The sequence below is a fragment of the Mirounga leonina genome, unplaced genomic scaffold (genome assembly GCF_011800145.1).
Source record: "Mirounga leonina isolate KUSES-001 unplaced genomic scaffold, KU_Mleo_1.0 Mir_114, whole genome shotgun sequence".
In the NCBI taxonomy this organism is placed as follows: Eukaryota; Metazoa; Chordata; class Mammalia; order Carnivora; family Phocidae; genus Mirounga; species Mirounga leonina.
The window spans coordinates 21062506-21077680 of NW_023270265.1; the positions used below are offsets into that span (position 1 = coordinate 21062506).

General features: G+C 46.7%; 1 protein-coding gene across 1 annotated transcript in view; it reads left to right on the top strand.

Moving 5' to 3' along the window:
• The window catches only part of PDE6C (phosphodiesterase 6C), a 48484-nt gene that overhangs the window by 14135 nt on the left and 19174 nt on the right, over positions 1 to 15175 (top strand). Inside the window, exons 8-14 of the mRNA XM_035025297.1 lie at positions 658 to 705; positions 4874 to 5023; positions 5602 to 5745; positions 7048 to 7116; positions 11948 to 12094; positions 12334 to 12441; positions 12851 to 12960. Of these exons, the coding sequence (XP_034881188.1) occupies positions 658 to 705; positions 4874 to 5023; positions 5602 to 5745; positions 7048 to 7116; positions 11948 to 12094; positions 12334 to 12441; positions 12851 to 12960 (776 nt within the window). The remainder of the gene's footprint in view (positions 1 to 657; positions 706 to 4873; positions 5024 to 5601; positions 5746 to 7047; positions 7117 to 11947; positions 12095 to 12333; positions 12442 to 12850; positions 12961 to 15175) is intronic.

The window sequence follows — 15175 nt, forward strand, 5'->3', positions numbered from 1 at the left end:
AGAAACAAAGCTATAGCATTTTATTAAGACTCATTTGTGGATGATTTGACATACAGATAATTAAAAATTACCAAGAACAGAATGATTTCTTGTCCTTATGGGTGAAAGCAATAGTTTCTGAATTCAGTACTTCAAATATATCTCAGAGTGACTTCTTACCTTGTACCTAAATCTGCCTGGCTGCTTCCTTCTGCCGCGTAGGCACCTGTTTGCAATTCAGATCCCACATCAGAAAAAAAGGAAGAAAGGGAGGGAGGGAAAGAGGAAGGAAGAAAAGGAGGGAGGGAGGGAGGGAAACAGAACCTTCCTAGTGTCACTGCCCCACCTCTAGCAGAGCCGTCTTCTGCTCAGCTTCCTCCTCTCCTTGGTCTGAACAGTTAGTTGTTTTGAATCTGGAAGAAGAATCCTTAGAGGCTGGGAGTAGGAAAGAGCAAAGATTGTGCTAAATGTCATGCAATGACTTAATTAGCAGAAGAGAACCTCAATGTGTTTTTAGCAAATTTGGCCCAGCCAAGGTTCAGTGTGAATAATTTGCCTGCGAGCCACGGAGAGCTGCAGAGGAAACCCTCGCTTCTGATGCATTCTTTCTTCTGTCTGCTTTGTGGGTTCGTGGTTCTGCCACATGTTTTAGGATTTTCGTGTCCTCTTGCTTTACAGATATGTAACATGCTGAATGCTCCTGCAGATGAGTACTTCACATTTCAGGTAACTTTGCCCTCAGCCAGGCCTCGCCCATCAGCACTGCTCCCCGCACCCTCCCCCCGCCCCATCCCCAGAGTCTGCCTTGTGCTCAGGTGGCCGGGAGGAACACACTCGAGTTTCTGTCCCATTCACCAAGTAGATTCTTCAGGGAAGGGAGAAGAGGTGAGAGAAGGAGGGGGACGAGAGAAGGAGACAGGGTGTTTGTCACCCTAGCATTTGGGGTGGGGGGAGGGTAGTCCCTGCCACTCCTCTAGTCTACCCACTCCTGGTCATCCAGGGCTTAAAACAGTGCCTGGCAATCACAGGTGCTAAGTGTTCTTTGCCTGAGTGATTAGCTGTGTACGTACTACCACCTGGATGCCGTCCTTTGGTGGTTTTCCCAGGCCCTTCCCTGCAGCTTATTGGAAAAGAAAAAACTATTTTTGGGTCTTTGAGGGCCTCTCCTGCTGTCCAGACTCTTGGTTTTATCTTTCCTCCTGCAACATCCAGGGATCCTCCTCCCCCCCTGTCCCCCCCCCCCCCCCCCCCCCCACCTGACTGCTGGGGAGAAACTGGCATGTGAGCCAGTTTTCTGCCTTCTGGCCTGTGTTGTGTGTCCTGTTTTAACAAACAGCCAGTTATCCAGTTAGAGTCCCGGTTACAATCAGTCAGGAATAGAGACAGCCCTTCCCCGTGGGGGCCATCGGTGCCTGGCTTCCCGACACACACACCCTCCCCCCCCCCCCCCCCCCCCCCCCCCCCCCCCCCCACCCACTCCCCACCCCCACACCCACCCCATACGCCATCTCTGCCTAAGGGAGAAGCCAGCCCCCTGGGGCCTGAGGCCTGGATGAGCAGCACCTGTTGCAAGCGGGGCCCCGGCAAACCTAGGCGCACCTGCCTAGTTTCCTGGAAGGTTTCCCTCCGATCTCCGTGCTCATCCCCCTGCTCACCCACGTGGAAATCACACAAACACCATATGGCGCATTTGCTCCAGCTGCCCCCTCCTTGCAGCCAGAGCCTCGTCGTGACCATGCTGTGCTGGCCCTGACCCTGACCTTTACTGCAGCTGGGTGCCAGGAAAGAGTGCGCAGGAAGGAAAGAATGGGGACACGCACTTTCTAAAGCGTCTGAGCCTCAGCAGCTGTTGTCTGGCCGTGGAGGGAGGGCAGCTGAGCCAGGAGACCCGGGGCTGGGCTCTGAGGTTAGAGGGCCGCCACCCGTGGCTCCGAGGGCCCTGGCTGCCAGGAGGCTGCCCACCTGGGGAAACCTCCAGCCATAGGAATTTCCCAGCTCTCCAAGAAGCCCCAGTGCGGGGTCTCTGACGGCGGGAGGGATGACCGTGCAATGGCTGCTGGGCTGGGAAATCCACGGTCGCCAGAGCACCGGGCTGCTCCCCGTGGGCCGCCCCAGCCGCTGGCTGAGCATGGCCGGGATACTGAGGCAGGCGCATTGCTGGGAGACACCAGCTCCTTCCTCCCGCCGCAACATTGGCCCCAGGAGCTCTGACAACAGCACTGTGGTCTCCCCGCACCCTCCATCCGCCCCTCTGTCCTTACCCCAGGTCGGGACTGAATCTGATGGTGTTCTCGAGTCCTCAGACTCCCTCCCAGCTTCTTCGGGGACACCGCCCCTGGGGATCATTCCACAGAGCAGACTCAGGAGAGGGTGGCCACCCTCCTTCCTCCACCTCTCTCTCCCCCTCCCGCTGTCTCTCCACCTGCTCATGCCCCCCCCCTCTATTCGCACTAGTCCCTCTTGTCCCTGGGAAGTTTAGTGGAAAAACCACTGATCCAAAGTGAACTATGGTCAGAGCAAACCTGCAAAGGCAATGGTTCTCAAACTATACCCCTCAGGTGGCCTGGTGTGTCAGCTTCCTATTGTTGTTGTAACAAATCACCACTCAGGCAGAACGTATTGTCTTACCCTTCTGGAGTCAGAAGTCCAAAATGGGTCACACTGGACTAAAATCAAGGTGTTGGCCGAACTGTGTTCCTTTCTAGAGGCCGTAGGGGAAGAACCCATCTCCTCGTCTTTTCTAGCTTCTTAAAGCTACCTGCACTTCTTGACTCACGGTCCCCCGCCATCTCCAAAGCCAGCGATGATATCACCCTAGCCTTGCTTCTGTTACCTTCTTCACTGATTCTGACTCTCTTTTATACTTTTAAGGATCCTTATAATTACATTGGATCCACCTGGAAAATCCAGGATAATTTCCCTATCTTAAGGGCAGCTGGTGAGCAACATTAATTTCAGCTGCGGCTTTAATGCTCCTTTGCCACGTGAAGTAACATACCCACAGGCTCGATGATTTGGATGCAGACAACTTCAGGGTAGTTCCTTGAAGTGGATGAAGGCGTTTTTCCTTTATATCAATTAAAGTGATCTTCAGTTCACAGGAAAAAAGAAAACACATAGAATTTCTTCAGTTTTAAGTATTTTGTCCTATTAATTTTTCTTAATTCTTAAGTTCCTTCTACCACTTTTCTGTCAACAAGCTCTAACTAACTTAGTAATAGCGAAACACATGAACATGAACAGGCAACAAATGAATATTTACCGAAAACTGAGAAATAGTCACTAAAGCTTGTTTTGGATGCTTTAAAAAATACACAGGGTGCTTACGGTTGTGAAACTATTTTGTACACAGGTGATATATTTTCTGCAATTGATTTTGTCCCTAGTCCACGTGGCAATATACATGTAGAAACAGTTCACTGTATTTTCCGAGGATAAACACTTTGAGAACCACTGTGCACTGATTTTTTCCCAAAGCTTTGACCATTAGGACACATAAATTGAGGTTTGGTTTCTCCACTTTTCATTCCAAGTATAAAGAGGAACGCTTCGACTAATAAGCAGCTGTTTACTGAGCATCTGTCACACACACCCCCCCCTACTGTCCCATCACTTCCGCAGAGCTCGACAGTGTGTGAGACGCTCTTCGGCAAGATTAGACTATAGCCTCACAGACAAAAATCAGCAACTCCGAAGCATTTGGAAATTATCTAGCTTCTAACTGTGCTCCAGGCTCTAAGCGCTGATAGAATTCTGAAAAAGAGAAGTTCCATATGGGTGAGAGAAGGCATCATGGGAGAGGCAAGACAGCCTGGGCCTCTGAGGCTTGGCTAATGATGCTGCAGGAGGCAGAAGAAGGGATAGCATGGCGTGCTCAGTGCTTGGCTACCTTTGCCTTGCTCAGACCATGCGAGTGCCACACCACAGATCTCAGACGAGAGGACATCAGGATTACCTGGGGAGCTTATTTAAGATGCACATCCCAAAATTATGAAACAAGCTTAAAAAAAAAAAAGTCTATTGCACATTGTCCTTGGGCCACACTTTAAGAAACTGTCCTGAACTTCTGTGTCTGCATCCCCCACTAGAATGTTACCATCTGGAGGTTAGGGCCTGTGATTTTTTCCTCTTTGTAGCCCCAGCAACTAGCCCAGGCCCATCACAGGGACTCGACAGACGTTCACTAAGTGGGGCAGCACCCCAGAACAGAAGCCTGTTTTGAGGGCTCAGTCAGGAAAACAGAAACCACACTGGGTATTTCAACAGAGAGAATTTAATATGATGAATTCACTAAACAGGTGTTGAGGGACAGAAAAAGTGACTAGGGAACACTGAGGTGATATAGAGGTAAGTGCCGGGGGGGGGGGGGGGAAAAAGAAAAGGTTTGGGGGGTCTCAAAGGGGAGGCTTGGTTCTAGTACATGTAATCACATGTGCTCGAATACTTTTATGGCTATTTGTCCTAGCCACGTTCTGACACAGGGTGGAATTATGCATCGGACAGAGAGATTAGATTATTCTTTCTTTAAAGGTAGCCTAGGTTGGGGGGAAGGTGGTGAGAGGGTAGCTCAGAGAAGACTTGGGGTGCTGTGTTAGTTCTGTATCTCAGTTCTGAGGGGTGCACATAGCTACACGTGTGATGGATTTGCACACACACGCATGCACAAATAAGTACACGTGCATCTAGTGAAGTCTGAGTGAGCTCCATGGATTGTATCAATCTCCATTTCTTGGATTTGATAGTGCGTTACAGTTACATAAGCTGTTCCCACTGGGGGAACTGGGTAAAGGGTGCATGCCACTTCTCTGTACGTTTCTTTTGCAACATCCTGTGAATCTATAGTTATTTCAAATTAAAAGTCAAAACATAATCTGAATGTCCTTATTGTTTGTAGAAAGGACCTGTAGATGAAACTGGTTGGGTCATTAAAAATGTCTTATCCCTGCCTATTGTCAACAAGAAAGAAGATATTGTGGGAGTAGCTACATTTTATAACAGGAAAGATGGAAAACCTTTCGATGAGTATGATGAACACATTACTGAGGTAAGTGCAATTATAAAATAATGGAGGTAAATGAAATTCATGAAACAATGGGGGCGGCGTAATTATGTTACTCTGGAGGGATGTTGTTGAAGGGCAATTAAGGCATGAGTCACTAATGGTTGTGGTCAATATGTGCCCATTGTGTCATTTCCGTTTCCTGACGTCTGTAGACTGCAACATTTTCTTCCCAAGATTGAACTTTGGCTTAATCAAAATTCTTTACAATATGAGGAAATCAGAAAGAAGTTTTCTATCTCCTTTTCCCACCCCTTCTATTCTTTGTCATTCTTGCTGTCACCCCAATCCTCTGAGTCTCAGGCTGTGCTTTATTCTACTGGATATTTGTAATTCCTCTCCTCTAATAAAGTATTCACAGTGCGTGGTGCATTTTGAAAAGCAAGGGCTTAGCCAGTTTTATTGTCTGGGGCTGATTATTAGTATGTTTTTTCTTAGATGGAAATAAGAAGCTGGGTTGTTGATGGTGGGAAGGAGACTGATTGATGGAACAGAATGTGGATGGTTGCCTCCAAATCAATTTTTCAATTGTAGAGAATTAAGTCACATTTTATCCATTTCAGACTCTGACACAATTTCTTGGATGGTCTCTTTTAAATACTGACACCTATGATAAAATGAATAAGCTGGAAAACAGAAAGGATATAGCTCAGGAAATGCTCATGAGCCAGACAAAAGCCACTCCTGATGAAATCAAGTCTATTTTGGTAAGTGCGGGAATTCAGTTCTGTGGACATTTGGTGGCATCTAAGCACAGCTTCTGGAATTTGCCTAATTACCTAGAGGTCTGACAAATGAGAATAGGTTTAATCCTGGGCTAAGGAAGAGGAGACAAAGAAGGAAGTTTGGGGGATAACCTGGGTGGCCCAGCGGACACAGAACCTTATTAGACTTCTCAGCTGCTTGGTTGGAATAGCACTCTGCTTAAAAAATAAAAAAAAATAATATTTAAAAAACAGCTCCTGGGTCAGTAGGAGCTGGAGGAATGACTTCTAGATTCAAGTATGTTAGCAAGGAAAAAATATTTCCAGGAAGGGAAATGTACCGGTCAGCTATTGCCACATAATGCTGCATAACAACTATAACATCTCAGTGGTATTTCAACAATAAACATCGATTTCTCACTCAGGCATTGGTAGGATGACAGGCTTCAACTGATTCTTAGTTGGGCTTGGCTCTAAGCTGTGAGTTTGGTTTGCTCTATGCATATATCATCCTTCTTGACCAGCAGCTATCTGAGAAGTGTTCTTCTTATGGTGATGTCAGAAGTGCAGGAGAGTAAGCCCAAGTGTGCAAGCCCAAGTGTGCAAACAGTTTGGTTTCATTCGTGTCACATTCACTAAAAGTCTCATTGGCCAAACGTGGCCAAGACCGATATCATGGATGATGGAGAAGCAAGTAGATATTTACTAACAACGTTCTAATCACCACCACATGAAGGGAAAATATCACACACCCACTATCTTTATTCCTTTTATTTCCCTAGTTTTCTGAATGTGTGTGTAGGTGCAGTTTTCTTGGGGTGTTTTTTTTTTTTTTCTTTTTTCTGGTTTTGGTTTTGCTGGGTGGTTTGAAGGTTAAGAGAAATTTTATTTGACAGTTTGAGATGTTAAAAATGAGAAAATCTGGGGAGGGTGAAGGGAAATTGCTATAAATGCATAGAAAAACAAATGAAAAAATAGAAACACTCATAGAAAAAACAAATTTTTCTCTCTTTCTTGCCTACATACAAACAGCTCACATTTCTCTCTCTGTCTCTCTCTAAGACAGTCACTGTTAAATTTTACATTTGAGGGGAATAAAGAAATCAATTATATTTTTGTGTTGTGTTTTTTTGGAGAAAATTCTTCATAATAATGCTATAGGTCTTTTTTGTATCCAGAATACATCTTTGCATGGAACCCATTACAGCATAATTTAACATCATTTAAACCAATTTTAAGAGTAGAGGAATCAGATAGGAATTTTCTTTATAGGAATTTCACACCTCGATTGCTTTTACATTTTAGAAAATTAAAGAGAAGTTAAATATAGATGTAATTGAAGACTGTGAAGAAAAACAGCTTGTCACAATTTTGGTAAGTGTTTTACTTCTACCCTTAACACCTTTTAAATAAAATATATTAGGATACATATTCTCATTTCTCAAGTAAGTGTTGACTTTCCTCTTCTCTGGCACCTTTAAAGGCTAAAAAGAAAAGAGATTTCTTATAAAGCGTGATCTTCTGGTTCTCTGCATTTCTTCCTCCTTGTCTCCTACAGTCCAATCCACAAAGATAATTTAGAATCAGAAACCAGACTTCCACATAAGGAAACACAGGCACAAACTCTAAGGATATCATGGCCTTATTTATTTTAATAGCTTTGGATTGCCCCGTGGTCACCCCAGAAGACATGACAAATATACAGTAGAACATAGACCCTCTGAGGCACAACTGTCCTCTGCCATCTCTGGCTTCTTCCTTCTGGAACTTGGAGGAATGCAATTCTTTCCTATTGTTGCCATTAGGCCACCCCTATCATTTTGAGTTGAAAGAACTTCTCTTCCGGTTATTAATATAGTTAATATTATATATAATTAATAATAACCTATAGGTTATTCATCCTATGTTTGGTTCTAGATAGTTTTGCCCTAAACTTCTTTGCCATAGACATCTTTGCTGCAAGCATTTCAGGGCAAACATTCTCGTTGCATAACTGATTGGTTTGTAAGGCAATTTTGCCGTAAAAGATGAAATAACTGGTTGACAGTCTCCTTTCTTCATGAGTCAACATGAACCAACTGCCTTCAGCAGAGTTGTCAGTTTGGTTTCATTTCTCCATTTTTACTCTCATTTTTATATTATGTAGACCTCAGCTAGCCCTCCTAGTGGTCTATGCAGTGATCAGTAGACGAGGTGGGGTCTTAAAGTAATGGATGGTGACAACTCCGTATATGGACCTGCTAGAAAGTTCGGTGACTAGAGTGTGGAGCCAGGCTGCACACCAGACGACCCAGGAAATGGAAGCACACCAGTTACAGTGACCGAAGCTCCGTTACAAACACATCAGCGTTATAACGTTAGCGTTTCTTCCACGTTTTCCATAGAACTTTGGAACGTCAATCAGCAGACGTGGGACAATCTGCCAAGAACAAACAACGGTGGGGAAGGCTTTCACAACACAATACAAAGCTCTGTTATAAATATGCATCCTAGTATTTGGAAACTGATGCCCCTCTTAATGAAGGAAGAAATTTTAGTGAAAAAACAAAGTGTGATGCCAAAGAGGAGATAAATCAATAAGTTAAAAAAAAAAAATATATATATATATATTACTCTGAACGAATGTCTTTAAAGACAGTTGCTTAGGTTCAATCCACAGAATAAAATCAGTTATTTGCACCATGTTGCCATGAATCTACCCTATACATTTTAAATATATTCAAATATTTTTTTATTTTACAATAAAGTCTTTTTCATTTTGTTATTCATTTTTTGTGTTTTATTACATCCTTTTTTATGTTATTTTTTATTTTTTATTTTTTTAAGTAGGCTCCATGCCCAGCATGGAGCCCAATATGGGCTTGAACTCATGACCCTGAGATCAAGACCTGAGCTGAGATCAAGAGTAGGATGCTTAACTGACTAAGCCACCCAGATGCTCCTCATTACATCCTTTTTAATAAATGTCCCTCTCTTATTTTTTGTGATTTTATTTTTTACGGCAAAAATTGCCTTGTAGCCAATTAGTTATGTGGCAAAAATGTTTGCAATGAAAATGCTTGCAGTGAAAATGCAATCATGGTAACTGGAGATCATAATTTTTGGAGAACCTCTCTGAAATACGTGACTGTTTGCTTTTTGAGTTCCTAAGTTTTATGCAGTAATGATTTGGGACAAGCCTGGAGCAGATTTTATACTCAAACAGGTGTTTCTTTGTAAAGCCACTGGTTCTCTGCCCATTTTATTGCTTCTCCGACATAAGGTCCTTCGTCCTCTAACTGGAGAACTAGCGAGTTTCTAGTGTCATGGATGCCAGTGGCAGTTTTGTTTTACAAGGAGGACTGAGTTAACCCGCGCTGATGCAGGCAAAGGAGGTGAGGCAAGTCCTCCCCCTACCTTCCCTCCTCTCTGGGACATTTCAGGAAGCCCTGCGGCTCACGATTATGCCTAGATCCGGGGAGGACTTCCCAAAGAAGCACCTCCGTCACCCATCCTTAATTCCGTGTTGTTCATTCAGTTGGTAGTTACCGAGGTGCACTCTCCCTTCCCGAGCACAAAAGGTAGTACAGTCTGGTCCTATGTGGCTCAAGAAGGCCTGTTCATTATGGAGATAAAATACAGGCAACAACACGGCCCCGCGTGGACGAGTTTCCAGAGCGTGAACACCAAAGGCCCAGGGAGGCCAAGGGCCTCCTTCTACTCATGCAAGATGGGAGCTGGGCAAAGAGGCTTGATGGGAAAGCAGGGTTCGCCTGGGCAGAGGTTGAAGCCAGGGGCTTGGGGACGGCTGGAGGGGAGAAGGGGAAGCAAGACAGTACAGACCAGGACATGGGGACACAAGAGAGCATGTGGTCTTAGGGAAACTGAGGCCAGCTGCTGTGAGCCGGGGGGTGGGGAGGGGTGAGGGGAGGCCTGGTGGGCAGGCGGCAAGACCAAGACGGCCTGGCTCACGGGGACCCGGGAAAAGGCCCCCTCGGGTGCCCAGGGGACCCTTCTGGGAGTAGATGGAGCAAGCCAGCCTCAGCAGGTGCTGGCAGAGCAGCTTCAGAGCCGAGTGGGACGGCAGGCGTTCCCAACTGTCCTCATCATGGCTTAACTTTGTGGTTCCTGCCGAAAGGAGAAAGCTGGCCGTGGGTGCCCAGAGTTCCTACTTAGCGGATCAACCAAAAGCCTTTATTTTTTTACCGACCCTCTGTACCACAGATTTTAAAACAGCTGTTCTTCAAAACCGATAATTTTTGTACTAAACTACTCTTTTATTGGCTTGACTGTTACTGCAAATGGGGCCTGGGAGTCACACTTCTGAGAACGTCTTCCTTGGTTTCCTGCTAAAATGCACATTTACACTTTAGTGTGACTGAGTCTTTAATGCATTAAAATCATTTTTACATCTTATCTTCACTCTGCAAACTGTAGGGCTGAGACAAACCTCCAGCAGGGAGTCTGTGTGGCATGGGGTACTCCCTACCACACCCCCTTAACCTTCTCCCACTCCGATTTTTAAAAGATGTGCTTATTGTCTGTCTCTTCCCACGAGAATGCATGTTTCAGGGTCAGTGACAGTGTCTGCTTTATTCATCCATAATGCCTACAACACAGATAGGAACCAATAAATGTCTGTTGAATGAATAAATGATAAATGAATGAGAGAAACAGAAGAACCTACATGAGCAAAGAAACTGGGAGGGTTTGGAGAGAGAAAGAAGGTGACAAGGAGTAGCAAAGGACATAGGTGGGTCCTATGAAAAAGGGGTTTTGTGAACTGAATCTCCATTAATTCTCTGTGATGCAGGCAGATGAAATTAGCATTGCTTTTCAATTAAGACAGCAAAGACAAAAATGTTACTATTGTTATTCCCATTTCACGGATGAGAACACTGAGGCTTGTTCAGTCTGGGAAATGCAGCTAATCTGAACCCAGAACTAAAGGCTGGTCTCTTGGCTCCAAACCATTGCTTTACAGGGTGAAAAAAATCATCTCTGCCTAAAGTGACCAGTCCAAGACTAGCACGAGTGAGAAAGAATCACAGGGTTCTGGGAGCCCCGGGGAAGGGAGAGAAGGAAGAGGGTGAGAGACCAACCCAGACTCAGGGCTTAAGGGATGAGAAACCATAATTTTACTTAAAACAACCATCTACCATTTGGTATTGAAATTTGTATAAAATAGAGCATGAAATATTTCCCCTGGGAAACCTTAAACTTGCTGAGGGACGTGGCCTTAGCACGGTGTAAAGGACTTAGGACAGGCTCAGTAAATACCCATTGGACCGAATTGCTCCTGCGTGCACATCTGGTGGACCCGCAAAGCTCTTGCTAGCTTCTCCCTCCTGGAGTTTTCTCTCTTCCCCTGTGATGGTCTCCTCCCTGCCTTCCACCAAATCAGCTGAATCCACATCCTTCCAGAATCTCTCTTACTCTAATTCCCCCTCCAGCCTGCCTTCAATTTCTCCCCCCAGCCCTGGGCCCTGGACGTTATGCTCTGTGAGTATTCTAAAATCTCTCCTTTCAATGATCTATAGTTTAGAACCATTTCAATAAGCTAAGTTCCCTAAGGGAGAGATCCACATTTTTATTTCCCTGGTTATGTCAATCGTCATATGCCGAGTTCACTGTTTTATCCACAGTCCTCGATCCTAACAAGGTGTGGGGTGAATGAGGCATCATTCATTCCATAGACATTTCCCAAGCACCTCCCGGGCACAGGCCCCATGAACGCTGGGAGCCATGGCAAATAAGACACCTCGATCCCACGTGGCGGAGCCCACAGTCCACCGAGCAGGTAAAGAACAGGATAGGAATGAATTAAGCGATCATTTACTGTTTCCTGAGTATTTCTGGAAGAGGAGAAAAGAGAAGTTGGGTACTGAAAACGGGCTGGGCTGTTGCAACAAAACATTTTCTTTAGCATCAGCGACAGAAAACAGCCACTGGGGATGGATTCGGAATTGAATTCCATCGCCCAGGAAGTTTCTTAATATAGCTAAGTCTCAGTGTCACCCTCTGGAAACTGGGGACCGTGGTGCAGGCTTGTTGTGAGGATCACACATGTCCCTCGCATGGCCCCGGGGCCCAGCACACAGAGGCTTGGGGGATTGCACGTGGTCCGCTTTCATGCTCATTCTGCTTTACGCCCCATGTAGAATAGAGGAGAGCCGAGGGGGTGAAGAGGCATGTAATCCGAAGCAGCCCGTCCTTGTCTCCACAGAAGGAGGAGCTGCCGGACCCGCAGGCGGTGGACCTGTACGAATTCCGCTTCAGCGACTTCCCCATCACAGAGCACGAACTGATTAAGTGTGGGCTGCGGCTGTTTTTTGAAATCAATGTGGTGGAGAAATTCAAAGTACCCGTCGAGGTCAGACAGTGTTTAATTAAAAGTATTGTGAGATACTGGTGCTGCCCCCGCCCGTGTTTCCCGTGGTTCAAAAGATTAACTTCCGTTTGGGTTTTCAATGATTATTAACTTTGTAAATATATCAGCTTAAACCCTGTAAACAGGACCAGCCTATCTTCTTAGATAAGATGGTCACAGACCTTCTAACCTTTAGAATTCAATTCCAAAGTCTGAACGGAGCTGTCTCGTTTGGGCGGCAGGTTCTGACCAGGTGGATGTACACGGTGAGGAAAGGGTACCGCTCCATCACCTACCATAACTGGAGGCACGGCTTCAATGTGGGGCAGACCATGTTCACTCTGCTCATGGTAGGTAAAGAGAGCTGCAAACCACGGGAAACCTGCACGCTTCCCTCGCGAGCGTGATGACAAGTGGACAAGGTCCATCGTTTTAGATCAGTAATTTTGGATCCTTTAAACCCCAAACTCCCCTGTAGATGATGCCAGAGAACACGGGTATCCCTGAGCACGTGGCTGGATTAGCCCGTAGAGTTCACACACTTACCTCCTTAAAGGAAACGTCAGGTACCTGCTGGGTTTTGTAATTGCCAGGAATGAGCTGCAATACCCAAGATGTAAAGCCAATTTGCTCTAAAAACACAGCAGGTCATCTTCTCCTTTGCAGGCAGGCCTCAGTGCACCTGCTCAGAGGTGTATTCATCTAAGTAAATATATATATATATATATATGTATATATATGTATTTTTTTTTTTTTTAGACAGGGAGACTAAAGAAATACTATACGGATCTTGAAGCCTTCGCCATGCTCGCTGCTGCCTTCTGCCATGACATTGACCACAGAGGCACCAATAATTTGTATCAGATGAAGTAAGTGACATGTCCTGGTGACGCTTGAAGGCACCTTGGGGGAGAAGAGAACCTGTTTCTGTCTCTTAGCCTTGTCAGCTCTTCTTTATCACGTTTAGGAAACTCAGGGCCACGATCTGTTCCCTCAGAGACTCAGCCCTCATGATAAATGTCTGCTCTTTCTCCCAGGATGCTTGCCGCCCGCAGCCCCCTTCCCCCGTGGTTTTCATTTCCAGACGCACCCTGCCTTATTTGTAAATGCCTTCACTCCTCCTTTCGCCAATGTGGTTAGTCAGAGTATGGAGTTCATATATGAAAGTGCACCAGCCTTGGGCTTACACGCGTACCCCACCGTGGAGCCCCAACCCCCAGCTCAAGCCAGAGGGCGTTCCTTCCTGGGCTCACTCCCCTTCCCTCCCCTGGTTCCTCTGTGGCTCCCGAGCTTTCCGGCAGCTGGCCTGGCATCTTATCTTCACGGCCGCCTTCCCCTCCTGCCCCAACCGAGGGCAACAATGAGGGTGCGCGTTCTCAGCTCAGATAGATGTGGGCTCCCTGGGTTCACAAGTTGTAAGCCTCGACCTCCTCATCTGGAAAGTAAGAATTGTAACAATGGTACCTAACAAGTAAGATAGTTGTAAAGATTAAATGAGATCAGGCATATAAAGCATTCGGCTCAGGGTAGCCTCTGGGCAGTAAATAAATACTAAGTGTTATTATGATGTCCCTGACACTCTTCAAAATTCATCAGCAGTGCCGGTGGCCAGCTGAGCTCCTTGATCATGGCTTTTAAGCTGCTCTGTCTGACTTAGACACACTGTATCCTCATCTCTGACACACCACCTACCCCTCTGCAGAGGCACCAGGCATTTTAGAGAGAACAAGCTTGGAAGTCTGGGTTTGTGGGGTCCAACCACTTCCTGGTTGGGGAGCTTGGGCAAGTCACTTGGTCTATTTGAGATTCTGTTTGTGAACCACAGAAGGGGCAGGGTATCCCACCCCTCAAAGACTGTTGTGGGAATCAAATGAAATTTGATCTGAAACCACATAGTAGGTGCTCAAGAACAATCTCCTCAGTGAATGAAAAGCGCCTTGCAAGCGGTGCCTTCTCACCTTCAGCAACTCCAGCTATGGGGCTTTGTCTTGAAGAGAGGACTGGCACCGTGGCCTCGGGCAACCTCTCCGGAGATTCGGGCGCGCCCCCCTCCTCACTCCTGCACGCCAGGCTCCTGACAGTGCTGGGCTCCCTCCCTCTCCTCTGCTCACCAGTGCAGGAGCCACCTCGGCTCCGGCTCCGAGGCAGCTCCCAGTCCTGCCCCACGCTAAGAACTTGGCACTCATCGCCTCCTTGAGGCCTCGCGGCACTCCCGCCTGGGAGCGACTGTCACCTCCCTCTTTTACTGAGGAAGAAACAAGCTCAGAAAGGCCAAGTCCAACTTGCCAGACTGGATGTGGCATCTGGCCTCCAGGAAGGACGCAGTGACCTCTGAGGTCTCTGCTTTGGCGGGGCACGTGGGGTCCAGGCGGGTCCCCCCTCCATCAGCTGAACGTCTCCCGCCATTTCTCTCTGAGAATATGTGGCCGTGGAAGGACTGTGACCCATGTGCGGGTTTCCCTGCCGCGGGCACGTCAGCACGGGTATCCTTGGTTCTGGCAGCTCGGCTGCGCCACCGTGATCACACAGCCTTGCTGCACGCTGTCCTTCAGTAGTGATGCTCGCTGAGGCTCTTCACATCCCTGTTGTTCTGGAAGAACTGCTCAGGAGTCCACAGAGATATGGAGACAGGACATTGGCAAAAGCAGTTCATGAAAAGGTTGAATGAAACACGATTACTATTCCCATATCGATGGTGACAAATCAGGTCGCCATGGAGGGTGACATGAAGCAGCCGGGGACACAGATGACTCTGCTTCCTGGCTGGACCTTGTGCCCGTGGTCCGATTTCTTGTCTCCGAAATGTCTGGCCCCCTTGGTTCTGGTTTCCACCCTCGTCAGCCAGCCTTAGCCCACCCTCTGACAATGCCTTAAAAACCTTGCGATTTTCAGATGTCTCTTGTTCCCTCCGGCTCTCCTGTTCCCTTTGTTCCCTTCACTTTGCCAGCCAGTTTGTTTTCTGCTTCACTCTAAGCTTACTGATTCCTTCGTTCCTTTCACCCTCTCTTTTTGTTTAAGTTTTCAGCCCTCTTGTCTTTCTGCCTCTTTACTCTCCTCCATCTTGTCCCCAAAGAAACGCCGTTA